General features: G+C 37.5%; 1 protein-coding gene across 3 annotated transcripts in view; it reads left to right on the top strand.

Moving 5' to 3' along the window:
* Positions 1–428: 428 nt before the first annotated feature.
* Positions 429–27,744, top strand: part of prkcab (protein kinase C, alpha, b) — a 182,853-nt gene continuing 155,537 nt past the window's right edge. For 2 of the 3 annotated variants that reach the window (XM_073856800.1, XM_073856801.1), the window contains exons 1-2: positions 430–688; positions 1,469–1,500. In XM_073856800.1, the coding sequence (XP_073712901.1) occupies positions 477–688; positions 1,469–1,500 (244 nt within the window). In that variant the 5' untranslated portion in view covers positions 430–476. Of the gene's footprint in view, positions 689–1,468; positions 1,501–27,744 lie in introns of all 3 variants that reach the window. The other variant, XM_055183447.2, reaches the window with a different exon arrangement.

The following is a 27,744-nucleotide window of genomic DNA, read 5'->3' on the forward strand; positions in this document are numbered from 1 at the left end:
AATTCACCAAGGGACCCCCCTCAATGCTAGGAGGTCCAAGACCACCCCAGCCCCCCCCCCACAATACGAACACTATTTTAGCGAACAATGTTCCAGTGTACCTTTGGAAGGATTTTGGAATTGAGACAGTCCTTTAAATGACTCCCTGAACAATGCACTGACTGACTACTGAACAAGTGAACTGATTGAGACGCACCCTCTAAGTTTTGAATGCTTATTTTAAATGACATTTTTTGCAGAATATTTGTTCATAGATAACATATTCATACTAATAAACGTGTTAATGTAAAATTATTCGTTGTTTTTTTATTTTTAGGTCAACTATTCCTTTCTGTTATTAAGAGTTATTTTTGTTTAACCGCACGATGGTGCTGTACACTTGGTGTTTAGTGAATATTAAAGCGCGTTGACGTCAGAGTGAGTGAGAGAGGATCGCTGTAAACAGAGAGACGCCTCTGAGCGCGTCCACTAGACGCATGTCGCGCGGCGGAGCGAGCACACACCTGAGGAATAGCGGTGAGATGGCTGATCATTTGATACAGATCGATGACGCTTCTGCCGGAGTCAATCGATTCGCGCGGAAGGGAGCTCTGCGACAGAAGAACGTGCACGAGGTGAAAAACCACAAATTTATCGCGCGCTTCTTCAAGCAGCCCACATTCTGCAGCCACTGCACGGACTTCATCTGGTGAGATACATATTCACCTGACTAACTTCTCGGGTCTCGTTGACTCTCGTTTCTTTCTTACTGCAGTCTGCCTTGATATGAATAATAATGCTTCAAAACTTTTCTGTTCTTAGAAGTGATAAAACCTGAAGAATATCATGGCTTTTAGATGTATTGATTAATTGCCACTGGCCAAATCATGGTTTTACAATAGGAACCATAGTTTAACCATGGTTTTGCTAGTTATTTCGTGGTAACTATGGTTTAACTATATTTTTAACTGTAGTAAAAACCTTTGTCAATTTTAGTAAGGGCCACCTGGTTCATAACTGTAATGTATTATATTGTAAGCATATTACAAAACAGCAGCAGAGATTTGGCAGAAAGTTAGACATTTACAGGAAAAACTCAAGTAGATGTTTATTACATAGTGCTTAACGTTATTACATATTATGTTTTATTGCCTTGTGTCAAGTGTTTAATTTCGACTGTAAACACCTGTGTGTATCTGTATACTGATAATAATAATAATAATAATTTAGATCCACAAATAAACATTTAGAGGACAATTCCAGCTGATGTCATCATTAAACTATATATAAACTATTAATATTTGCTAAACAGTCGTTTGGCATTTTAATATTAATTTCCCCTTTAAGACCTAAAGCATTAACAATAATTATTCCTAAGTAAGATTATGTAGTTTTAAAGGATTAAAAGTAATCAGATGATGTTTTGTGCTTTGTCTTTTTCACTAATGTACTATTTTCCTGTATTTCTCTGTCTAATGCAACTCTGCAGGGGATTTGGAAAACAAGGCTTCCAGTGCCAAGGTACTGTCTGTGTGTGTCTGTGTGTGTGTGTTATTGTCGCTGATACTGTGCTTTGAATGTGTTTATGTATTTACTGTAGATGAAGATGTTCAGTACAGCAAGACATTTTATCATTGTGTTATTGAATGAAAACATCAGTCCTTCCAGAGCTGTCATGTTCTTTGTCAAATCTCTCAACTTCTACACTGGGTTTAGTTACGTTAATACTCCGATTCCAAATCAGATCAAACAAGAAAAAACAAGGCTCAGTGCAAATAATTTCTTATACTGGCTCGGTTGGGCCAGTGCTTCAGGTTTTTTTCACTGGTCTCACCAAAAAAAAATTTCATTGTCACATATAATAATTCAAAAGGCAAATGTAATTGTATACATATACATTTTATTCATCATTTTTTAAATGTAAACACTAAAGGGGGTCGCACACTGGACGCACAGCTAGAACAACTCGGAGGTATCGTAAACCAGAAGTGCACATTAAATAGCGCGAGCTTCGTCAGATAGCGTCTACATCAAAATGCAAAATATACGTTAGCAGTCAATGTTAATCATTATTGATTTGGGACAAAATAATATGATGTTATTTAATGTTAAACTATGTGAGTGGCACTCTGTGGCGCGACAGGGATTTGACCAGCTTCCTCTATTAAGTTCAGTGGACCAGATGATGGGTTATCGGCAACACTTTTAGACACCATGCACGCTATGTGCTGTCAGCTTTTCTCATAAGCTTCAAAGTTTTTACGGTGGTTGCTTGCTTGTTCCAACCAAAAAGGCTCCCGAGTTGTCTGCTTTACCTGTAAACTGACGGCAAGCATCTTTTTCGTTGTGTTTTACCCAAATAAATGTCTGCTTCCAAGATGTTAAATAATTATGTTTTGGTTTTTAGAGGGCGCTGTCGCCATCTTAACGTCTCTTTGCTTTACCAGCTGATGTAACACGCAACAGTGTCCATAACCACCAATAAAGTAGGAGAAACCTCATGACATTACTGAGAAGTAAGAATATATACAGACAAACGATCACAGGCAGAAAATATATTTTAGTCACTGAGGGCGAAGCACAGGCCCAATCGGTCCAGTGTCAATACTGTTTACTGGCCCGAGTGTCTCTCATGCTGGCCTCGGCCCATCGGGCAGTCCTTTATGTTGAGCCTTGACAAAGAATAAAGATAAACATAAAGTGAAGATATTTCCTGAGCCTGATGGAGCTGCTGCTGGTGTTTTTTTTACAAGATGATGTTTCTTGTTTGTTTGTGATATAATAATGAGCGATGCTGTGGTGCTGATATTGTTTTTTATGTTTGTGGCATTTGTTGTGGATGCTTAAGAAACCCTCTTATTTAGTGAATCAATATATCACCGGGTTAATTTGAGCTTTTGATTTGCTTAACAAGAATAATTACTCTTTCAGATCATAGTCCTATAAGAATAGGATGTTACTTTGCAGGTGAAATAGTACTTTCTCATGTCCAACCGTATTGCATTTATTTTTCAGTTTGACGTGGAAAGAGTAAAAATTCCTACAGACTTAATTTCTAAATCACTACATAGCAAATTATCAGAAAAACAAAAAAAGGCCATTACCTACGTCCCAAATCACGAACTGTGACAATATACAGACATTCTAGGAGAATCTATATCTGCCATGTTATATGTCATGTGTGTTTGTTTACCTGTGACATACGAGTCTCGCGTAGACAGATCCTAATACTGAAAATGGCAGACACGTTAAAATATCTCTTTTAAGATCCACTGATTCCTTAAAGTAAAACTCTTGGATGTCTTTTAAAGATTTTATGCTGTAAACCTCACAGACTTTTAGAAAGCATTTTATTTATATGGAGACCACTGTTAACAATTCATAAACGTAATGTCCGTCCTACATACGATATGCTCTCTAAAACACATCACATTATGGAAGTAAAGTAAGTTAAAAGTTACAATTTGTGTTGTGTTTTAAAGGGAATCTTACTTAGTCAGAATAAGGCTGGTTAGCAGCAGACACCCATGTCCTCTGCCCAGATTAGCTTTGTGTTTATCTGAGCTGGTCTAAAGTTAACATGTCTGTCATCAGTCCTGTGCTCTACTGTTTTCGGGCACAGCTTTCATCAGCTGAATTATACAGATGTTCGGCCCAGGCCTTTAACATTCGGTGCCGGTTTATCCAGAGTCTTTTTGAATGCAGAAATAATAAGGTGTGTGGCTGTGACTGAAGGATGAGCTTGAGCAAGGGTGTAAAGTTAGTGAGCCGCTGGCAGGGGCAGCATAAACACTTTGACAGCTGTGGTGTAAGGAGACAGTCAATGGAAAGAGAAGTGAATGTTTTGTCTTCAAGTGAGCAGTAGCAGAGGTCGCAGTATCTGCCAACAGGGCCACAGTTGCTGTTTCAGGGTCTGGAAGATTTGTATCACCAGATATGTTTTTGTTGTCCTTTGCTGTAAATATAAGCCACAGATAAGAGCTTGTGTGCCAAATGTCAGACACACCAAACAGTCTTTCCCCTTATGTACAGTACATACATTACAGTGACTCACTTCAGCTCTTCTTCACTGTTCTAGCATTTTATTTCTATTGCTTAGTGACTCTTAGGGGGCGTGCACACCAACGCTTTTACGCTCGCAGCCAGCGCATGTTTTCAATTGTTTTCAATGGAAGCTCTGCGTTTTTCAAATAAGCCAGCAGCTAGCGGTTTAACTTTGAATGAAAAGCTCCGCTCGTCAATGTCAGCTCTCACGCGGCCGTCCAATCACAGTGGAGGAGGGGCGGGACAAGTATCGCGGCAATCAACCGTCTCACAGCTGACGTATCACAGCTACCAAAGCGCTTAGCTGAAGAAAGCTGGCATTTGGCGTTGTCCAGGCATTTTCAGCCTCGTTTAAAAGTTTTGGTGTACACAACCCCTTAACCTTAGATTTTTCATTTCATTTAACAACTCCTCCACCATCTGCAAGAACCTCAAAACTGGGTATAGCATGTTGTTATATGGTATTGGTCAATATAATTATTTAAATGATTACTTCTCTTATTAATACAATTATTAGGGGTCAAGCTCCGAACTTGACCATTAGATTTCTTATTATTCTTTTTCTTCTTCTTTCGCAGTGCGTCTATGCCAGCCCATAGATGCATACTTAGGAAAGTTTTGACATTTTGCAAACCCGCTAGCGCCACCAACACTCCAAAGTTTTTCCAATATTTTTAATTTTTATGAAAAATCAACTTTTTCAAACTCATTCTAGAGTTTTCTAGAGTTTAGAGACACTCACGGCAAAAAGTTATTGAATTCACGTCGATTCACCAATTTGCAGCGTCACCTAGTGGCCAGACAAATGTTTTACATGCCTATAACTTTTGGGGAGGTCGACACAACTTGTTTTCTTGAAGTCCTGAATTGTTGCAGAGTCTAACGATATGACTTACGCAACATGATCTCATGGAAATCTGTGTTATAGCTTTTTTCGTGACGGGACCACGGATTTCTCGTGTCATTTTATATATTGTTTTCTCATTTTTTCCCCCCTATTTTCAAATCATTGTTGCTTGGGGTTAGGGGATTTGGGGTTTGCATTAGGATGTACTTTTATGTTAGAATGTACTTTTATGTATTGGTTTCTACATGTCTTTCTTCCGCTTTTTCATTCCTGCCTGGACTTGGGGTTTGGTTAGGATGTCTAAAAAATTAACAGAAAGTTATTCTAACCCCAAGCGACAATGGTAAGAAAATAGAAAAAAACAATGAGAAAACAAGACATAAAATGACACAAAAAATCCATGAGATACGGATTAAGTGATCAAGTGATCAAATTTTCTGTGACTATAACACGGATTTTCGTGAGGTCAGGTTGGCTTAAGCTTAGTCCTGTGCAGCAAAACAGCGCTTAAAGAAGACATGTCAATCAGAGAATCACAACATTGAGGAGCAAAACTCCTCTCTATTCACAATTACTGTCACAATCCCAGTCTGTTATCCTGCCTTTTTCCCCTATTCATCTCCCCATGGACTCCATTTCCCATGATCTTCCACGCTCCCTCATCTGTGTCTTGCCTCCAATCATCCTTACCTGCCAGCAATTACCATCATCAGCTTCTCTATTTAGTTCTCCCGTTTTCCCAGTCCTGGGTCGGATGTTAATGTTATGTTATTATGTGTGTTTATCATGCCAGTCTGCCTGTTTCTTGTTATTTATAATTAAAGTTTATTAGTTCTTTGGATTTCCTCATCTCTGCATCTCTCTCCTACATTCACCCTGACAATTACCATAATTAAAAAGCTAAATCATAACATTACATACAGTAGGTCATCCCAGCTACTGTAACAGTAGCCTAGTGTGCTTGTTGTAATGACATTGTAAAGCAAATTTGAAGGGGGATGGTGTGGTGAGGTTTTTTTTTGGGGGGGGGGTCCTGCAGCTAAGCCTACACAATAACAAAAATCAAATTTTAGCTCAATAACAAAATTTTATTTTATTATTAACATTTTTATATTAGAAAACTATACAGTTTATTCAGTAAAATTTGAGTTGATGTTCACCAAGACCAATTTATTGAATCAAAAATACAGTAAAAACTTCTGAATTTTCCTCACCACTGCTTGAGTATCATAATTCTTCAGAATTGTAATATGCTGATTTTGCTGTTTAGGTAATATTTCTTATGAATATTAATATATCTTATTCTTTGTTAAAGATGCATTTTGTTGTTTGATTATTAACATGAATTATACTGACAGTAAGCAGGTAATCAAATGTGTGAAAAGTTTTTGCATAAATAAAGGGCTCTTTCTCAAAGAAAACAGAGAAAACATTCACTGTTTAACTAGAAACTTTTGGTTGCTTAAATAAGATTTAAACCATATATAAACCCAAACTTAGCCATAAAAAAAAAAAATAAAAAAAAATAGTGGAAGTGCTATACAAATAAATGAGAATTGAATTGACTTCTGTTAACTGAAGCTCGCTCCTTCTGTTTTTGCAGTATTGTTTTATATTAATGTCCATTAAATCCGAACTGTAAATGGGAACACATTTTGATGTTAATAAAACAGCCACTGTATCCATAATTATTCAATTATGAAAGACAGGAATGCATCTTGTTCATCAGATTGGCAGTGTGTTCCAGAGGATTAAAATGTATATATATATTTGGTATTCCCTTTTCCAAAGCGTTTTTCAAAAACTGTGCACCCCGCCTTTAATACTAGTGATAGTAAATATATAAAGTTTCATAAAATGGAAATACTCAATGAAAAACTCACCTAAGACATAACAGATTATATCTGTGTAAATTCTTCTCAAAACAGATATTTTTAAAACTGTATTTCTGTTTAGATGTCTATATATCGAGGTCGGGAACTTGCACATCTGTGTCCATATTTCAGATGTGTCAGTCAGCCTGAGGAAGGTCTTTTTGAGTCCTGTCGCTCTCAATAACTCTTTAAACATCAGTCAGGTGCCAAACTTTATCTCTCTTAATAATTATTTTAACATCAAGCAAGTCCTGCACTTTAATTTTTTAATTCTTGCATGTTTTAAAACCTAAACCAATGTAAGATGCGCAAGTGGACAACCATCCTTTTGGTATTAGTTAAGCATTTAGGACGTCCACCTCTCAGACATTGCACAAAAAAAAAATATTTTAGATGTTCAATGACCATTGAGAGCATTGGGATTGGTAGACAAGAGCTTAATGTGTTTTATTATGAAAACCTCTATTTAGACACTTTTACTGTCTAAGGCTGCGTCTCAATATATCAACTATGGGCTAGACCAATAGTCAAACAGAAATTGCGCATTTTATTAATCGGCTGTATTTATAAAATTAGTGGCATTAAAATTAATTTGTTATTCATTTAGTTAATGACAGTCTAATTTTAACCTTAGATATATCCATTATTGTATTATATATATAATTCTTATACAGTCTATGCACAGTATTTAGTTCAATTACATCAGAAACAAATGTAATTAAATTACTGGAAAATAAGAGTAATTCCCTACTTTTCAAGGAAAAAGCAATTAAATTACAGAAACTAATTACTTAGTAACTAGTTACCACCCACTCTTTTTAATTTATGTAAGTTTTTTTGTGATTTTATTTTTACAGTTTTTTTCTCTTAAGTTTTCTTTTTTCTTTATTACAATGCAAAGCACTTTGAATTAGCCTACTTCTGTGTATGAAACATGCTATACAAATAATACAAATACACTCTTAGAATGGATGTGTTAAAAACAACACATTGGACAACACACTAAAGCCCTTTTCACAGAGACATTCCGGAAAATTCATCCTGGATTTTTCCGGGATCGTATGATTTTTTGTTTTTTCACACTGCCAATGATTTGCCGGCATCTGCAAGGTCCCAGAAAAGACACGTGACCTGTTTAAAGTTCTGCACAGTTCTTCTACGCAGTGTCTGAAGTTTGCATATTATTTATTATATCTCTCTCCAGAAACCACTCGCGTGCATTTTTGTTTATGATAAGACTATAAAGGAGCGCATGACGCGCCGTTCTAATGCTGGTGAATGATCTTAGCTTCACAGTGGATATTTGATGAGCTCCCTGATCTCTGCTTTAATACAGTTTTCAGATATTTCTCATCGTGATTGTTAATATGCATTTAAAACCCGCATCTTGAGGAGCTGAACGATATATCTAGTTGGGATGTCGCACAGGCATTTTTGTTTATTATAAGCTCAAATGAGCATGTGACGCGAAATTCTTTATGCTGCTGAATGATAAGTGCGGTAAGTGATGAGCTAACTTACCTGATATCTGCTTCAGTCCAGTTTGCTGACATTTCTCGTTGTGAATGTTGTAAATCTCTCATTTTAAAGAGTTAAACCAACTTCATGTTGCATGACACGTGCGTCCTCACTACGGCACGTGCGTCATTGTTTATGCGTCTCATTTATCATTTCCTGATAACTGCTTTAATCTAGTTTGCGACATTTCTCGTTGTGAATGCTGATTTGCATGTAAATCTCTCGTTTTAAAGAGCTGAACCATAACTTTTGTTGTGATGACGCGCGTCTTCACTACGACATGCCCATTACGGCATTGTTTCGGCTTCTTGTTCACACAGAGGGTTTCCGTGTATCTTACTAAGTCCTCTTTCCGGCAACGATCTCAGAAGATTTACGGGACGTGTTTGCGTTCACACAGAAGCTTGTCTGGCAATTTTACGGGTATTTTCTGGGACCAAAGGTCTGTGTGAATGAGGTTTAAATGAGTTTTTTTGTGTTACTTTTAACACAACTTGTGTTTTATTTTAACACAAAATCAACAGAAAATGACACACAATGTGTTGAAATTACACATAATGTGTTAAAAGCTTAACACAAAAAGATGTGTAAAAATGAACACATCCTTTCTAAGAGTGTGTTACGATTGATCAGGTTGCCTATCAAATCAAACTCTTGCGAAGGGTCAATTATTCCTTAAAATAGGTCAGAGTGGTGTTTGCAGACGGTGTCTTGAGCGTATAATTGTTGTGTAGGAGGAAAGCACTTCACCTTATTAACCAATCAGATAGCAAAAGTGAGGGGGCGGCAGGCACGAGCTGCGATGAGAACACAAAACAATAAACCCATTACACAAGGGCCTGAGAGATATCTTGTGCTCTTATTACTTATATGGCTACTAGTGATGTGCTTCTTTGTGCAATACACTACAGACTCTCTACTACACTTAACAATTATTTATTAAATATTAAATATAAATTGTATTATCAGAAATGTAAAGCCATTTCATTACATATAATAACAGTTCTGGCATCTCGTCCATTCATATTTAATTCACAATATACACACATTCATACTTTATCTTATACTGTATGCTATAAACATCTATTGTTTCTACTTGCTTGACTGACAGTCACTGCAGCAATAGCGTTACATGGCAAATAATCTTAATTTCTTTTTTTAATTAAAGGTGCAATTTGTAAGATATTTGCAGTAAAATGTCCAAAAACTACTAGGCCAGGGATATATATTTTGTCCAGCTGATTACTATCAATATCTGTAATGTTTTCAACTACTTGTAAATTGTGAGAAAATTTCCATTCAAAACATTGTTACGGGGCAGTGCAGTTTCCTGTCAATGACGTTAATATCCATGTGACCCTTTGTCACAGCCTTTACTGACGTAAAAACCACATGACAACAGTGGTCGAGTTCGAAAAAATAAAATGGCGGCCAAGGAAGTGACTGGAGCACAAATTTAGTGTAAATAAACGTATATTTTCACTTTTTACACATTTTAATTGCATTTCTAGCGAGAAATTAGTATTGTAGTTTTCAAATATGTGATTAGTTATCACAAAGGCGCTCTCTGTTTATATTTCAAACACACCGCCTATGAAGTATGTGTCTGAAAGCGTTTCTCTTAGCTGCCTTCATGCCTCCGAAGTCATTGCCTCATGAGGCAGCGAGGCAACAAGTCACTGCCTTGAGTTTTCGGAACGCAGCCAGTGTCGTGGACAAATGCGGAACTATGCGTTAGCGCCTGTCGGGCTACGCGCTTGCTTATGAACTTATGGATAACTCTTTACCGTCTGCCGCTGGTTGTGTCAGCTCCTGTAAGCGTACGGCCCAACCAAACGACCCAAGAAGAGTTTGGAACAAAACGAGAGAGGATCAATTTGTTGTTGCATTATCTGGATAGAGAGAGCTTCACGACAACATTTAACTAGACCGAGATTCTGATCCTGCTTGTGTTTTACGCGATGGGTGAGTTGTTTTGATTCGTAACCCTTCAAAAAACGTATGCTGTTATATTGATCACAACATTAGTGTGTAGATTGTAATCAGCGCATCTTCCCGCGGACGATATGCACATCAAAAGGTATTGTACAGCAATATAAATGGTCATTTTAAGACACTTCAAAATAAGATTTGTACTGTCAATACATTATGTGAAAAATCATTGTAGATTGTAAGTTGAAAACTTAATTCTGTGCTGTGTTAACCATCGAATTTGGACTAATACTGTAATATCTATGACTGAAAATTTCGTTTTGAACATCACATATAAACTTACATAATGAAATAAACGATGTCATCAAACGCAACATTTATAAGACTTGATTACCTTATCCATCAACGTGATTTCACGTTCTCGTCTGATTGATGGCCATCCGCGGTTGAGTTAAAGACTACAAATCCCATAATTCCACGCTGCTTCAGAGCGTCATTAAACAACATCGTTATTGATTTGATCTGGCGCCATCTAGCGGCGCATAAATACAAATTGCATCTTTAAAATGGCAAAATTCACCTAAAGTTCAGTAGTTTGCATCTCTGGGTTTGCTAATTATCTGTATTTGTTAATATAAGGACGCATTTTCTGTAAAATAGGTTTGAAACAATATGCATTCATGTGTAAAGCACTATACAAATGCTCAAACATAGTAAACATAAACTCCCGCCTTCTTGGAATGTTTCTCAGCTCTGTAATGTGATTGGATGGAATTTGGTTTGTTTTAAGAAACACCGACTTCTTAAAATGCAAAATTCTTGCTCGGTCGTGTAATTCGATTGGCTGGGAGTCGTTCACTCTGTGAACAGAAACTTTAATTTTGATTTGTCAACATTTTGACACTGATGTGCGCCGTTAGATCGCTGCACTAAGCGACTGTGTGTTTTGAAGGAGGCAGCAATGACAGCAGCGAGTTACAAGTGGGTCCAAATAAAAACACAGTGTTGTAATCGTTACTGTCATTACACTATAACTTACGTGCATTAAAGCAAACCGGCCCACATTGCCATGCGGCCCACTGGGAAAATTCTTGGTGCTCCAGATGACCAGTTTGCTTCTGTATCCGCGTAACCTCTATATTCGTCGGTTTCTCTTGCTTTCTACGCTGGAGAAAGTTGAGAATAAAATGAGTAAGATGGATTCGTCTTTTTCCTAAACATCCTCTGGCGCAGTCGTCTGTTGCTCTTCCTTTTTGCCAACATGTATCGCTATCTTTCTTTTTCTCTCTACCGTCTTTTCATGTGTAACTTACCTTTAACGCTCTTATCAGTCTGCACTGTGAAATCGCATTGTTTTCTGCCTGGAATATGCAGACTTGATTGGCTGAGTAGTAATTTGTGGGATGACTTAACTCGCATGCAACTGGTCGGTGTCTGTTTTATCATCCACTAAACCACTACCGTTAAACCGCTAAAGCTTAGTTAAATTAAGACGTTTAAGCATCTTTTATAAACATACTTTAGAAAAAGACGTTACTGGTGTGTATCTTGAGACAGATCAATGGCACTGGCGAATGAACATCTGTGCATGAAAGTTATTTTCAGTTGAGACAACTCAAACATTTAGTTAAATACCCCTGAACTAGAGGCACTGGAGGCGCTTGTTTTTTGTCTGTTTTAATGTGGCTTGATTCAGAAACAATACTGAATGTTATTTGAGTATATTCATTCTTTCAGTTCATGCTTGTGTGACTGTGGTGGATAAATGTCTGTTGTTGTGTCTGTCAGGATTGATCGTGTTCAGCCAAAGTATGACAAGAACTTGTTGTTAACAGGAAGATTGTGGCAACTTAGAAAAGGGACGGTGAAAAATGACTTACATCTACTTGTTTTAGTTGGCTGTGTTTTGTTAAAGCTGCCGTCTGCAACTCTGGAGGATTGAGCTGATTTTGAATGTTTACAATTTCCATGCCCCTCCCACACTACCACCGAGTAACCTCCCTTTGAGCTCGTCCTCGTCAGTGCGTGTGCACCAGTATTATTGTGAACACATACTTAGCAAGAATACTTAGATTACTTACACAACACTCAGAAATACAATCAATGGTTGATAAAGCACAATTACCTATTAAGAAGAAATGTGGCAAGCTCTGCATCCAGCTTGAACCCTTTGAAATCTCGTAGGTTCCTCCACATTTCAAATGCCGGTCCGATATTGATCCTATAGTTTTATTACGGGCACAGTCGCTTTCTATCTTTGTTTCCTTCTTTCATTGGTTGTTTTCCTAGCTCTGGTTGTTAACCGAGGAATCGGAAGTTTGTTAGTGAATGTTCTCTCCACCATCACGCTGCGTTCAATCCAACACACTTGTAAACTTCAGGCGGATGCATGTGATATTGTAATGCGCGCGAGGGGGAGGGGCAGGAACTGTGATTGACAGGCAGATTTTGCACAGCCCTGCGCTGATTGGACCAAATGAACCGGGAGTGGTGGATTTTTGCAAAACAAATAACAGGCTCTAGGTGGAGCAGAAGCGCAGTTTTTTTCTTAAACAGTCTAATTTATGTTGTTCTATCGGAGCATAGTGTTGGTTTCAGTGAATATGATCAAAAAATATAATCAAAAAAGTTGCCGACCGCAGCTTTAACATTAAACCACATGGATAGTAGGACTGAAACGATTCATCGAGTTACTCGAGTTACTAGATTACAAAAATTCCTCGAGGCAAAAATTCTGCCTCGAAGCCTTGTTAAAATTCTATGCCGCGCACTATACACGCAGGGATCTGATTCACATGGACCGTTGTTCAATGTTCAGGAAGCACAACATACATGATACAATTTGAATTTAGTTGCGATGGCGGAGGGTAAAGATGTCCATAAACGGCAGAGAATGTCTAAAGTTTGGGATCATTACATTCTCATCATTACATTACATTCACCATCTAAACCGAAAACATCCACTCCATGAAGTTTCGCCAAGCGTTGCTGAAATAAGGTAGGGTGACCATATGTGCCATTGTTCCCGGACACGTCCTGTCCAGGATTTCGGGTGCGTCTTTCAGAAGTCGTATTTGTCGGCCGCATACGTCATAGAGGATTATTATTATTATTACAGAAAAGCAACCATTACATTTTAAGGAAAGAATGAAACTATGATTGTAAGTCTTATGTTTTTAACTGAATGGCATATGCGGTCAACAAATACGACTTCTGGAAGACGCACCGAAATCCTGGACAGGACGCGTTTACACACACACACACACACACACACACACACACACACACATGCACCCTCGTCTCTCTCACGCGACAGTCAGACCAATGTGATGTTGTGACCCACTTGTTCGAATGGATGCTTCACCTAAAATGCCCCGCAATGCAAGTGATGCAAGTCAAATGCAGCGTTCTATTGAAAATCAATGTATGTATTTCTGCCATACCAAACTGCAATGAAGCAACTGGTCTGACTGTGTTTTGAGCATATCGTGCAATAAACCAATGAGAGTCTCTGATCCCCTTTAAAAGCTAGTTGCACTGGCGCCATGTCGATTCCCTATTACAGTTTTTTTCGAATGCTAAACGACAGTGAGCACAACTGGGGCTACATGTGCAAAACTCTAACTACAGTCTGCAATACCAAAAGTCACCTGAACACAACTCTTAACACATGACTCAAAACAGCTCAGTGCAGCCAAACACTAAACACAACCCTCACTGAGATAACACACACTGTCACTCACAACACACTGAAAGGAAAAACACTAACATCAAACACCAATCCAGAAAATACAAACTTTTCATCTTTACAGTTTCAACAATTTCAGTGACTTCATACAAAGTAATGTTTTCTTCAAATAATGATATATTTATTTATTGATTTATCACATGATTTATAAATTTTTTTAGAACATAATTCTTTAAGGTAAATGAAAATTAGCAGTTTGCTTCAATAGTCTGGAGTAATTTATGGAATTACAGTAATAAGAAAAAAAAGGTAGAAACTAAAAGTACATGAAAGGTAATATTTTATATATATGAAATATATATATGAAATTGGAATTTATATATATATGAAATTGCAATCAGCAGTGTTTGAAAGACACAAGGCTGAAATCAATTGTGTTTTGAATGTGTGGTTCACAGTTTTGACAGCAGTGTGTTAGCATTTGAACAAAGTGCTGTAAATCCACAGTGTTGTGCAGGTTGTGTTTAATGTCATGAGATAAGTGTGTAAAGTTTTGAAAACTGTGTTCAAGCAATGAAAAATGAACTAGAGTTTGGTCCACATGAACTGCTGCTGTGCAGACTGTAGTTAGAGTTTTGCACTTGTGACTCCAGTTGTGCCCACTGTCATTTAGCAATCGAAAAAAACTGTAAGATGGTGGAATCTGTAAACTGAAAAACTAAGCGGAGGAAGAAGACCACCAGATGTTGGAAAATTATGTTGTTTTTATTTGTACTGAAATTGTTCTTTTTTGTATTTAAACCTTTGGTTCTCTTTAAAATAGTTTTCTTTCAGTCATGGAAGTAAAATTGGCAGGCATTTAATTGCTGTATGGGTTGCCTACATGATGATCAGTCTATCTCAAATAATAATTTACAAATATGCAAGAAAATGTTCGTACTCTAAAAATACTTAATTTGTAACCAACAGGAAAGAGATAAAGTATTTACAAATGTGTCGAGATCCGAAACGTTTCAGCACTCGGACAGCGCCATAAGTAATCATACTTACAGGTTGTGGTTAAATCTGTTGGGATATCACAAGTGTACAGCATGTTAAAGAGCCACACAGATCCAAAATCTATAACCTGTATTGCAGTGTGTCATGTAGTCCATCAATGTAAACAATGTGCAAAGTAGTTAAACCAAAAAGATTATAAAGTTATTGACTTCTAAAGTAGGGAGTCGACTCTGAATCGCTGAAATGATTCGTCATATGGATTGAATCTCCTGCCTGACTTTATCCACGTAATAAAAACACTTTGCATAATAATCTCTACAGTCTTCCTCGGGAGAAACGAAAACTATGACCTGCCCACAGACACTTCAGCTAGTTAGTGTGTAAACATCATATCACGCTGTGTTTTCAGTTTGTGTTGTTTTCACTACCAAAGGATGAAGATATGAAGAATCAGTGGTTAAAATTACTTTTTCAAGGAGGGATTTACTAAACATTTTGGCTGTGAAGAATCAGTGGTTAAAATTACTTTTTCATGGAGGGATGATGTCTAGTTTACTGTAATGTCTTATCAGTAAGCTGCGCTAGCAACACATGTTGCAGTTAAACTGTGGCCTGGTTAACTTAAGTTACACTTGCTTAAATGAGTGTAAAAATGTTAATGTCTGTCATGGTTTTTATAACTTGTACTGATGATGAATGATGTGTATTGATGTCGGTGTTTAAACTCTTAATATACTGTCAGTGAGTCACGTTCGTAAACGGCTAACGCATGTTGCACTTAGGGTTTTGCTGTGGCCCAGTTAGCTTACATAAACGCTTAAATGAGTGTAAAAACTTTAGTTTTTGTCGTCGTTTTTATAACTTGGATTAAGTATGAATAATGTGTATTGATGTCAGTGTTTAAACTCTTAATATACTGTCAGAGAGTCACATTAGCAAGCGGGTAACGCATGTGCACTTGTGTTTACATTTTGGCTATGGTCCGGTTACTTGCTTAAATAGTGTAAAAGTGTACAAATGTTAATGTCTGTCATCGTTTTTATAACTTGGATTAATGATGAATGATGTGTATTGATGTCGGTGTTTAAACTCTTAAAGCGTAACTAAACCCACTGGCAATATTTGAAAACTGCAAGAAAAGTGGGCAGATCCCAAGGAGATAGAGGGGACAAACTAAGCATGTGGTGAGATCGTAACAAGGGCGTGGTGATCTTGAACCTGCTTACGTCACAAGTCATTTTTTTGACCCACCATCCAATAGGAAATTCAACTGCAGTAGCCACCGTTCAACCTGAAGAGGGCAGCACTCAGACGTTTTTACACCATATATTGTAGTATTGAAACACTTTATATCCAAATGTCAAAAAACTTACTAAAATCAATGAACAGCACTAATAAAGCCCCATTCTTACAGATCATTAACTAAAAAAAGTTGGATTAGGGTTTAGTTACGCTTTAATATACTGTCAGAGAGTCATGTTAGCAAGCGGCTAATGCATGTGCACAAACTTAGTGTTTAAATTTTTGCTATGGTCCGGTTAGCTTACATAAATGCTTAAATGAATGTAAAAACGTTAGTTTCTGTCGTCGTTTTTATTGCTTGGATTAATGATGAATGATGTGTATTGATGTCGATATCTTCTCAGTAATGTCTTCTCATGTTGGCACTAGGTCAATACATGTTGCACTATTGTTGGTCTGTGCGGAGACTGTGTCAGTTGACCAAACAGAGCAGAGTTGGCTACTAAAAGGTGGGATTTAGGCAAACTGAGTCGTTGAACGGCTTCACACGAATCGTTTGGGGATCTCTGAGAAATGGGGTAATTTTTTGACCTTGCACGCATTTAAACTTGTTGTCCGGGACTTATAAACAGTGATAGTATGCTTAAAATTTGCATCTTACTGGCTCTTTAATGTTGACGATTTAACATTGTAAAAACTTTGTTACCACTTGGTGTAATTCATAGGGATGTTTGGGAGTTCTTTAGTACATTGATGATAGATTGGCATTGTAAGGACTAAAACAAGGAGAACATTTGTCATGTTTTTTGCGTCTGAGTAAACATGATCAGAGGTCGCTGTCAAATGAAATGTCTCAGATCTTCATCTTCTGTCATACAGGATTCACCAGGCTGAGTGGCCCATTATTTTCCATTTGCATCCTTCATCTAAAAAGACTTATCTTATTTAGGCCGAGTCCCTCAATATATCCGAATCATTAAAGTGTGAGCGACATGAATGACATGAATTACAGTGAGAGTAATGGCTCGCTCTGTTAGCTGTAATTATGTGTAATGTGACTCAGGCCTCTTCCATAGCATCTACAGCGCGTCACATGAATGAAGCGCTCTGTTGCCAGGGTAACGGCTCATGCGGGTCCGGTGTACTGGTGATGCCACACTGCTCCTCCGCACAGGCCGGTGTGTCCAGCTGTCCTGAGTCATCACACATGGCCACATAGTGCTTTATTACTCTAATCACATTCTGATTAATCATTTGTCTAAAAAAATCCAAAATATTTGCATACGGAATCATGATTGCTTTAACCATTATGTACTTACTGAAGGACAAATATATGTTGTGGACATACATGTTCTATTTAACATATCTGCCTAAATCAACTCACAACAACATGTATTTGCACATGTATCTGTCAAATGTCTTGTTCGGACTCATGAGTATTGAAGACATCTATGTGTGTTGTGAATTCTGAATGGTTTTCTTTCTTGTATATCTATGCATTTTTAATAGCAATTAACTAATCTGTTTGATTCATTTGGCAACTAAATTACAGACACATCTGTAGTGCCTTTAAGGGCCTTTTTACACCTGGTCACTTTGTGTGTTTTCTCTGATCGGATAGCTATCTGATTTGTTAAAACGGTTCCATTTACATTTGACCACATAAATGTGTCTTGGCAAAACGGATATGAATCCGATCTTTTACCCCTGCCCAAAATGCAAATACACTATTTATTACTCTGCCTTAAAAAAGTTAAGATGACGTTTATGCAACAAAAGGTAGCACTTACTGTATGTTGTACTGTATGTTGGGCAGGGGACGCGTGCGTCTCCTTGCTCGGCATGAGCTGAAGCTCGCAGTACAGCGCAGCAGGAGATGCACTGAAGCATCTTATTTTTTAATGATAAATATTTCCATGTCAAAGAACCCAAATCCAGTCATGTACACGTTGCGGTAATGAAAGTTTTCTCCTTAAATGTGGAAAAAACAACAAAATTGGTTTGAAATTATGTGCAAACTAGTATGTGAAGAGATGTTTGTAAATGTAGGCTTCTTATTTTGATACTCTTACTTTGCATTTACTTTTTTATCAAAATGTTTCACGACACCTCATAAGTCCAATTTCACGAGAATAACTCATTTCAGTTGTCTCAAATAGCAACATGCCAACAATGCACCTAAACACCCTTCATTTTCAGACTAGCACGCCCATGGGCGCACGAAGAGGCGCAATTGATATTTAAACATCTTGCCCCTCATTGCGCTGGGTGTATAATAGGGTCCAATGTCCTGTTTTAAAAGGAATCTCACTGACTGTCAGACGCTGGCTGTCTATGACTTTGTGCGGCGCGGCGTGATCCGGTCGACGTGTGGCACAGAGGTGCTGCGGGACTGATTTGAAAGCATATGAAGTGGGTTGCTCTCGTGGTGTTTTGGTGTCATGCACCAACCGGTTTGTGCGGCGCTGCGTGGGGTGAAGTGTATTCATCTTTCCAAGGAACAAAATGCTACTGTGAAACTTTATAAGACCAAAAACTCAGGGTTGTTTGTATGGTTGCTGAGCAATGTTTCAACTTGCAGCATTATTGTAGTGAAGAATTAAACTAATAATAGTTCATCACTGACGTATAATTAATTTCCAAATTGCTCATGGTGTCATAGTACAGTATAGGCTGCTTAAGCCCTTGTGCCTCCATACTGGTGTGCACTTAAACATGATCTGATTTTTATAAGTGAAAGTAAAAAGGTTTCATCACATCTATTTTCAGTGCAGGTTCTTCAGGTGTAAAACACAGATGTGCTGGTGTAAGTTGGTTCGGTATAGAACTGATCTACAGTTACCTGTCAGGGTGATTAATGAAGAGGTAAAATAAGAACTACAAGCATCCGCTGTTTTATTCCACAACACACACACACACACACACACACACACACACACACACACACACACACACACACACACACACAAATAAACTGGGCTTTATGCATTAAAAAAGTTTCTTTTATATATAAATCTTTTTTATCGAATGACTAGGCCCATATTTTGTGAGCTGTTTATTCTTACTGTATATAGTCATGTAAACTGTTATATCAGCCAGATAATGCACCTGTTAATGTATTAATCCGTGACTTCATCACAAGATGTCATGCTGTTGTGTGTACTTAGTGTTCATTTGTCAGATTTATTGTATTAAGTTATAATATTTTCATCAGAGGCAAACGTGTTGCCATGGTTATGCACCTAGCCTGAGGTTAACTTCTGGTCTGTGTTTCTTTATTGGTCTGGCTGGTAACTATGTTTTGGTTTTCAAAAGATGAGGGGATAATTTTAGGATCTGTAGCTAACATTCTATACATTAATTTTACACATTTAGTCTACATTAGTGTAATGGTTGATGCACTTTAGCTATGATTTAAACTAAGGTCATTTACTGGTTATGTATTTTGCTTGTCATCAGAAATATCTACAGTTATTATTATAGTCTTCTGCTTATATAGAGGTATAGTATGACTTGCAGGGCAGTCGTAGCCTAGTGGTTGGAAGGTTGGGCCTGTAACCTGAATGTTGCTGGTTTGAGTCTCATGATGACCAGCAGGTTCTGATTGAGGTGCCCTAGCCAAGACTGGGACCTGGTGTGAAGTGTGAAGCCTCCTCTCCAGCTTTAGCATCCATCTATCCACCGAATGTAGACAATCATTTCACTAGGTGGTATGTGATGAAGTGACTGAAAGATATGCCTTACAAATAAACACAAGTTTTTGCCTGGTATTTTTATTCATGTTTATTCATCTACTGTAGTGATGAGCACTAAGACTTTTTTAAATAATTTATTTAATAAGATAAATTAATGATGCACCGATGTATCGGCCACCGATATTTATTGGACGATTTTTGATGAATTTGAAACCATCTGCATATCGGCAATAGCACGAGAAATGCCGATACCGATTGTTTATTAATTAACTGCATAAAGAAATCCATTATATGTAAAAAATGAGTTAATGATGTTAATAAAATAAATGCTGAATAGCAAAAACCACCTTTGAAGGTTGTCATGCTGTCTTATTATATTTGTTTTAGCTTAATTTGTGCCTCTCTTATTATGTTGGTCAGTTGAATGTTAATTAGATCCAATCCATGTTCAGTAAAAATAATTTGATGCAGAAATAAACTAGCTAATAGACCAACTGTATTGTATACAAGTGTTTAATATCGGTATCGGCATCGGCCAGAAGTTGTCTGTTTAAATCGGAATCGGTATCGGCCCCAAAAAATCCTAGCGGTGCATCCCTAAGATAAATGCATGTGACTGCATGCAAGTGTCATTCGAATCTGATCAATAAACACAGTTTCATGATTAGTAGTAAATCACCATCACATGCTTTCAGATAGAGCGGTGTTTACAGAGTCGTAGTTTACTCACCGACAACGCGGATGTATCGCCTGAGATAATGAATGGGATATTGCCCAGCTTTTCAGTGAACTACAACTCTGTGTTGTACATTTTATTAAGGGGCCATGGCATAAAAATCTGACTTTTTCCCTGTTTAAGTGCTATGATTGGGTCCCCAGTGCTTCTATCAACCTAGACAATGTGAAAAAGATCAATCCAGTAACTAAACCATTCTCTACAAGCACATGAAAAAATAGGTCATTGAAATTTGGCTCTCCTTATGATGTCATAAGGAGCTCTTATTATAATAATCTGCACTATCCAACCACAGCACTGCCATTTAGTGCAGATAAAAGCACAATTGAGTTTTAATTGCAACAAACCACCATCATTGTGATCAGTGTTTTGAATTTCATCAGCTCATTTGCATTTTAAAGGACACACCCAAAACGGCACATTTTTGCACACACCTACAAAGTGGCAATTTTAACATGTTATAATACATTATTTATATGGTATTTTGAGCTAAAACTTCACATATGTGCTCTGGGGACCCCAAAGATTTATTTGACATCTTAAGTCTTGTGCCATGACCCCTTTAATAATAATAATAATAATTAATAATAATAATTTTATTCTCTGTATTTTGTTAATACAAGCTAAACAATACGGAGAGAACGAAGAACGAAACAAAACATTTATTATACACTCTCAAAAATTAAACTCTCAGTTGTCACTGGGACAGTACCCTTTCAAAAAGGTATATTAGTACTTCAAAGGTACATATTGGCAGTTCAAACTATTTGTACTTAAATGGTAGATATTAGGACCTTTTTAAAGATAACTACCCCAGTGACAGCTTTGTACCTTTATTTTTGAAAGTGTATGTGGTGCAGATGGCTGTTTAACAGCAAACAGAAAGCAATAGCGCCGCCTTTGTGAAGTGTTGTTAAATTAAGATAGTAACTTTGCACAGTCAGCAAGCTGACATTATTTGTAAAAATTCAGATATTCTTGAAAGATCCGTCTGTTGTTTTTAACCGGATAAGCACGAAGCAGAGTTTTCTCGGCAGCTCTGGCATTGTTTTAGATTGAAGAACAAGCTTTCACCGGAGTAGGTAGACTAATTTGATAATCTTTCTTCATAAAAACATGTCAAACTAAATAAAGAAGATATTCATAGCCTATTCATAGTCTTACTTGGTGTTTTAAGGCTGTTTACATGATGATAGTGTACTTTATGTCAAGTCCTCAGACTTTAAACTTCATTTGGGGTTGGGGTAAGGGGAAAATGTATGGTGTTATATAATTTCTGTAAGATCAAACAGTACTAAATTCCTACTAACAACAGACTTGAAACACCAAGGATTTGACTCGGCCTTGGCTCCTCTCGTGAGCTTCGAGGTTTTGTTTATGGTAGAAATAAGGTTGAAGAAACCTTATGACATTATACTGAGAAGTAGGGATGCTCCGATCAGGATTTTTGCAGAACTCAAAGAAAGTATCGATTTCTTGTCGTCATGATCGGCCAATACCAATGCCCGATACTGAGTCTTCAAGCTAATAAGAGAGCTCTTTGATGACTGTAACTGTTAACTTTTTTGTAGATAAAGTAATAGCACAGATGTTGCCTTTGTTATATTATTGAATCAGGTAAATTATTGTTTTTTTAGAGAATCAAATAAATAAGCACAGCAAATATTAATTCTACGAAGAGCATATAGAGCAAATATAGATGCATTCTTATAAAGTAAAACAGTTCTTCAGTCATGGGCACAGAGAAATGAATAGGTTACTGTAGCTTTAAGATGTGAGAGAGATCTTTGCTCCGTACACGTGGGCTGAATGACAGCCTGCGTTGGGTGTGCACACCGCAGACAAGAGCAGCTGCAAGGTAAAATGAAAGTTTGAACTGTCAAAACTTTAAAACGCATGCAAATAACAAACTTTCGGCATGAATATGCAATGTCTGCGATAGATGTATGTTGCATACGCTGTTTGATGTGGCTGTGCAGACGTATCATGCTGCATGTTAGGACCAGAGCGCAGTCTCGTCGTAAAAATGCTCGCACCGCGTCTCAAATTGCACATGCATTCAGGTGCCCTATGATGACAAAAGTAAATTGAAAAAATGGTTCTTGAGATCTGCAAATTTAGCGATTTTTTTTGGAAATTTAGTTCTGATCGAGTCATTTAATGCGATGCTCGTCCGATACCGATCTACGACCGATCGATCGGAGCATCCCTACTGAGAAGTTAACGTTTGTGATGCTTAAAATGTGTCTCAATTGTGACATTGCAAAACAATACATACAGACAAACAGAAAATATTTTTTAGTGACTGAGGGTAAAGCACTGGCCTCTCTCTAGCTGGCCCCGGGTCCTTTATGTTGAGCCATGTACTCAAATATTATATTACTGGAAAATGACCACCCCTAGTTACAGCCCTACTAATAACCCATTTTGTGGTAATCTGAGTGTAATATCTAGCCAATGGGAAGAGACGATGCAGATGTCAAAAAACCTGTTGTAAATCTTTGCATCCGACTACTTTAATAATCAGAATATAAAAAAATGCATGAATTTATGTAGTACATGATGGGCATGATGGACTTATGTGTAGAGAAGGAATTTAACAAATAAACTTCAGACTTCCAGTTGTTTTTGCCTTTCATTTGATATTTGGTTGGTGTAGAAACTGGGTCTTCAACAGGGGGTCCGGGGCCACACTTTTGAATTCAAAATATGTGGGGGTGAAATTAAGCAAAAAAGGCTAATAATAAAAATTTTATTAAACGATAAACAACTTGATAAGATGAAGGTCCCCATTCAGTAAATGATGTGTTACTGTATGTAGTATGTTAACAGAATGTGCATATCAAAAATTATTATTTAAATATCTTTGTAACGTAAACATCATAACATAAATCCAGTCTTAATTTGATACATGTACAGTACTGGGGGTCCCTGGTCCTCTTCTTTATCCATTAAGGGGCCCTTGGCCTGATAAAGTTTGAAGACCCCTGGTGTAGAAGCAATATAAGGCTCTCAGTTAGCTGGTGACGGCATGACCAAACTCTCCTCCCGGCTGATTTACACAGGCTGTTCTCAGATCTGTTACAGTAATAGGGCAGCATAACAAATTGGCCTTCACTCTGCTTCTGCAAATACCAGTGAGAGCCTGCAGTCTGTGGGCAGCACCATATGGCGCACCTAACCACTCTTATCATATATTATATTATATTATATTATAGGAGTCTCCTGCACTACCAAGAAATCTGTCAAGGGGTTTCTCATTGGTCTGTGGCCAGTTATTATATAAAGCCCATTATGATCATGTTCGGTGTGTAGAGCTAATCTGAAACCAGCCAGTGGAATTACAGGATGCAGTTATTGGAAAACAATAACATGAAAATGATGTGTGGGCAACATTACAACCCACTGCAGCTTTTGTATGGGTTAAATGCTAATAAATGTGGTTATGTTATGGAGACCTGGGTTTGGGTGATGCTGGGTAACAAGTGAAGAAAGAGTAGAAAGGAGGTGTAACACATCATAGGTTACTGATAAGACTTCATCATTATAGTCACTGTCAGTGGTCTGGCTTGTTCAAATCAAGTTCATCTCTTGACATTAGAAGATCATGAAGAGTTTGCAGCTACTGTAAGAGTTTATAACTGACTGTGAACGTTGTACCAAAAAAAAGCAAAATGCTGGCAAGCACCATACTGACTGGCCTTTTTGAGGAAAGATGTTTACAAAAACAGAAAAGTTCTCATACATGCCACAACATTGTCAAAACAATCCCTGTTTAGACGGATCCTCGAAATGATTAAAATCATTGTAGTGCCAGGCCAGTAAAGAAACACTACATGCATGCATACATATTCATTCTTATACAGAGTGATAAATATACTGTAAACAGTCAAGACAGCAAAAGCATTGAGCAGTTTTGTTTAGACAGACAATTATGTAGGTTTACTAAAAATGACCGTGGACTATAAAGTGGGAAAAAACTGTAAACTTTGTAAACAGAATATCTTGAACACAGTCTTGTAGGTTGAAGCCATAGCGGCAGCATTTGCATTATCTTGAGCTTTGAAAGCCGTTTTCGAGAGGTTTTTTAAAGGTTTTTAGGACTGCAAAAAGCTGTAAAGCATAAACATTTTCCTGTTTTTTTTGTCATGAAAACGGTTCTGAAATCAGTTCGATGTGAATGTTTTGTTTCTTTGTAATGGCAAATAGATAACCTCAATAAAAAAGATAACCTTGGCATTACACCAGGCCCAATATAGTGAGCATTTCTATTTCTTTTCCATTTTGGTGGGTAACCCCATTACAATGACATACCATAGACCCAAATTCTGCCCTACAGTACATGGATATATCCTAATAATAATAACAACAAATCAATATTTGGAGATCCCAAATTCAACAATTTACATCTTTGTATAAATGATTTGATTTCATTAAAGTATATTATATTTGTATTTATTTGACCATCAAGTTCTTAGCTAGATTAATTTGCAAGTGACGCAGACTTTATGCCAGAGGTCTGGCAACAAAATGTTGTCCTTGGAGAGGCCTAAATACTACCAGATTAGTCGTCTGCATTATTGGTTTGATGTAAAGTATGAGTTTATGAGAGAAAGAGGGGGTGGGATAGAGAACAGGGCGAGCCACAGGGCGTAGGTGGAAAATTTGAGATTGCCATTTGTGAGAGGAATAAATTGGGTAAAAAAACATGCAGGCTCACATGGGAGGCAGATACCACACACACAGACAAACATACAACCAAAAACAACATAAATCAGCAGTAATCTATCAGTGAATGAGTAGGAGTGCAATTCGTTGAATTGAGAATTCAAAGTAAGGGTGATGAGGAAAAGAGAGAAAATGTCAAGATTTTCAGAGTGAGATCTGATAAACAAATACTGTACTGCCGATCTATCTCAAGAAACAGATTGTATGCAAACGCATCAATGCAAAGGGCTGACATCTTGTTGGGAACTTTGTCACAGCTACATCTCAATTAAATATTAGTTAAAGTTTGTGTTTTGGACTAAATTTTAAATTTGCCGATCTCATGAACCGATCTTTCTGTTTACTTACATCATCATAGGGCTCCTAAATGTGGAGGCCATTTATACCGAGTGCAAATATTTTTACAACCTGTTGCTCATGTGTGACATGTAGATTTGGATTTTTATCTTTGCCTTTACAGAGATATGTGTATTTTCTGAGGACGTGCTCGGGTCCTAACAACGGGACGCGTCTTCACATCCCCATCAAACAGCGTATACAACACATATCTATCACGGACATTTCCATTCATGCCGAAAGTTTTTCATATTTCAGTTATTTAAAGGTCACGTTCTTCCCGATCCCATTTTTTGTTAGAGCATAAAAATTCACTGCCAGGCGATATATTTTCTTTAACAAAATTCCCCTTTGAAAGTCTACAGGGAATGGATGGTTTGGACTACAGCCCTCTATTTCCCGGTTGAATGACGTCAATGTAAGAGTGTTTGATTAAACTCCGCCCACAGAAATACATCAGTCGCCAGCTTTGGCTCAAACGACTCTGCTATGCTAAGCTGCTGTCGAATCACAACACACTAAACAAACTACACAATCAGAACTCGGTACGTATTTCTGAAGGAGGGACTTCAGCCCGTTTTTAGGTCAGTGAAAATATAGGTATTCAGATAGTAAACTACTGCATTTTTTTACGTAGAACATAAACACATGTTATATTGCGCACTGTAAACTAGTGCTGCCACTAACGACTAATTTTCTAACGACTAATCTTTCGACAAATTTTTCGAATAGTCGACTATTCTAAACGACTAATTAAAAAAAACTCAAGTGTTTGTTATTTCATTGTGTCCATTTTATTTTGAACCCACCGGTGTCATAAACAATATGAATAACTTAAAGGCGGAGTCCATGATGTTTGAAAGCCAATGTTGATATTTGAAATCACCTAAACAAACACGCCCCTACCCCAATAGAATCTGGACCTTCTGTTGATAGACCCGCCCCACACATACGCAAACCGGCATTTGATTTGATTTGATAGGCTATAAGTGTGTTTTGGTAGTCGGCCCGTCTCCTTTTCCAACGCGTTTTTCAAACATCGTGGACTCCGCCTTTAAATGTTACCAAATAAAAAATTACAATGTAAACAATATAATAATAATAAAAACTTCCAGTGCAAAGTAGATGCTTAACAGAAATATGAAATGTTTCACTTCTACTCTTTGATCTTATATTGCATTTTAACACAACTGAATGCTATTTTACATATTATCTGTTCTGTTGTAGCCTATAAAATAGTGACTAAACATGACCCATCACCTCGTTTTTTATCCAACCAGCTGTTCCTTTAACTGCTGCTAAAATCCTGATTTAGATATGCAAAAATCACCATACATTTACATTGTAGCTTTACTGCTGTTGCTCTTCTCATAATTGTTGTTGTGTTTTGAGCCATTTCTTGATTTTAAATGCGAGTGATATAGCGCAAACAATTCGGTGCAAATTCAGAAATATAAGAGAATACACTGTTGTTGTTACATAGACTACAGAACACGGCATACAGCATCATAGGGAGGGAGAAAGCTTGCACACAAACTCACACTACTGCTAATCTTTCTTCAAGTCATGTTAACTCGATCAGTCGTCTTTTTCAGAGACATCTGTGAATGTTGACGTTTACGCAAAAAAGAAAGTACATTAAAAACACTGCCACCTTTTCACTGTCACGTAAGAGAGAGGCGCGCGCGGTCGAGGCGCTGCAAGCAACATGAGTGAGAGAGAGAGAGAGAGAGAGACGCGCTGAACACTCGCAACAATGAATTGAGCCGTTTAAAATAGTAAAATAAAAATGTAAATGGGAATCATGAAAAATCGATTTGTTGCGTCCAGTGTTGATTCCGTGGCGGAATCACGAGCAAACACTGATCGCCTTTAACATCCAAAGACAGAGTCATTGTACTTCTCAAAAGAGTTAATAAAACAGTACTGACTAGCTCGCCGTTTCATTAATAATCATATAACAGTTACTTACGTTGTCCTATTCTCTGTGGGTGTATCGTCAATAACTCCCGAGTGTTTTCGTTTGAGATGCTCGTGCATTGTCGTTGTGCTCCCGTGATAAGCCAGCGACGTTTGGCACTGTGTAACAGACCACTCTTTTATCACAACTTGGCTTAAAATACTTT

This window comes from Misgurnus anguillicaudatus, chromosome 19 (assembly GCF_027580225.2).
Source record: "Misgurnus anguillicaudatus chromosome 19, ASM2758022v2, whole genome shotgun sequence".
In the NCBI taxonomy this organism is placed as follows: Eukaryota; Metazoa; Chordata; class Actinopteri; order Cypriniformes; family Cobitidae; genus Misgurnus; species Misgurnus anguillicaudatus.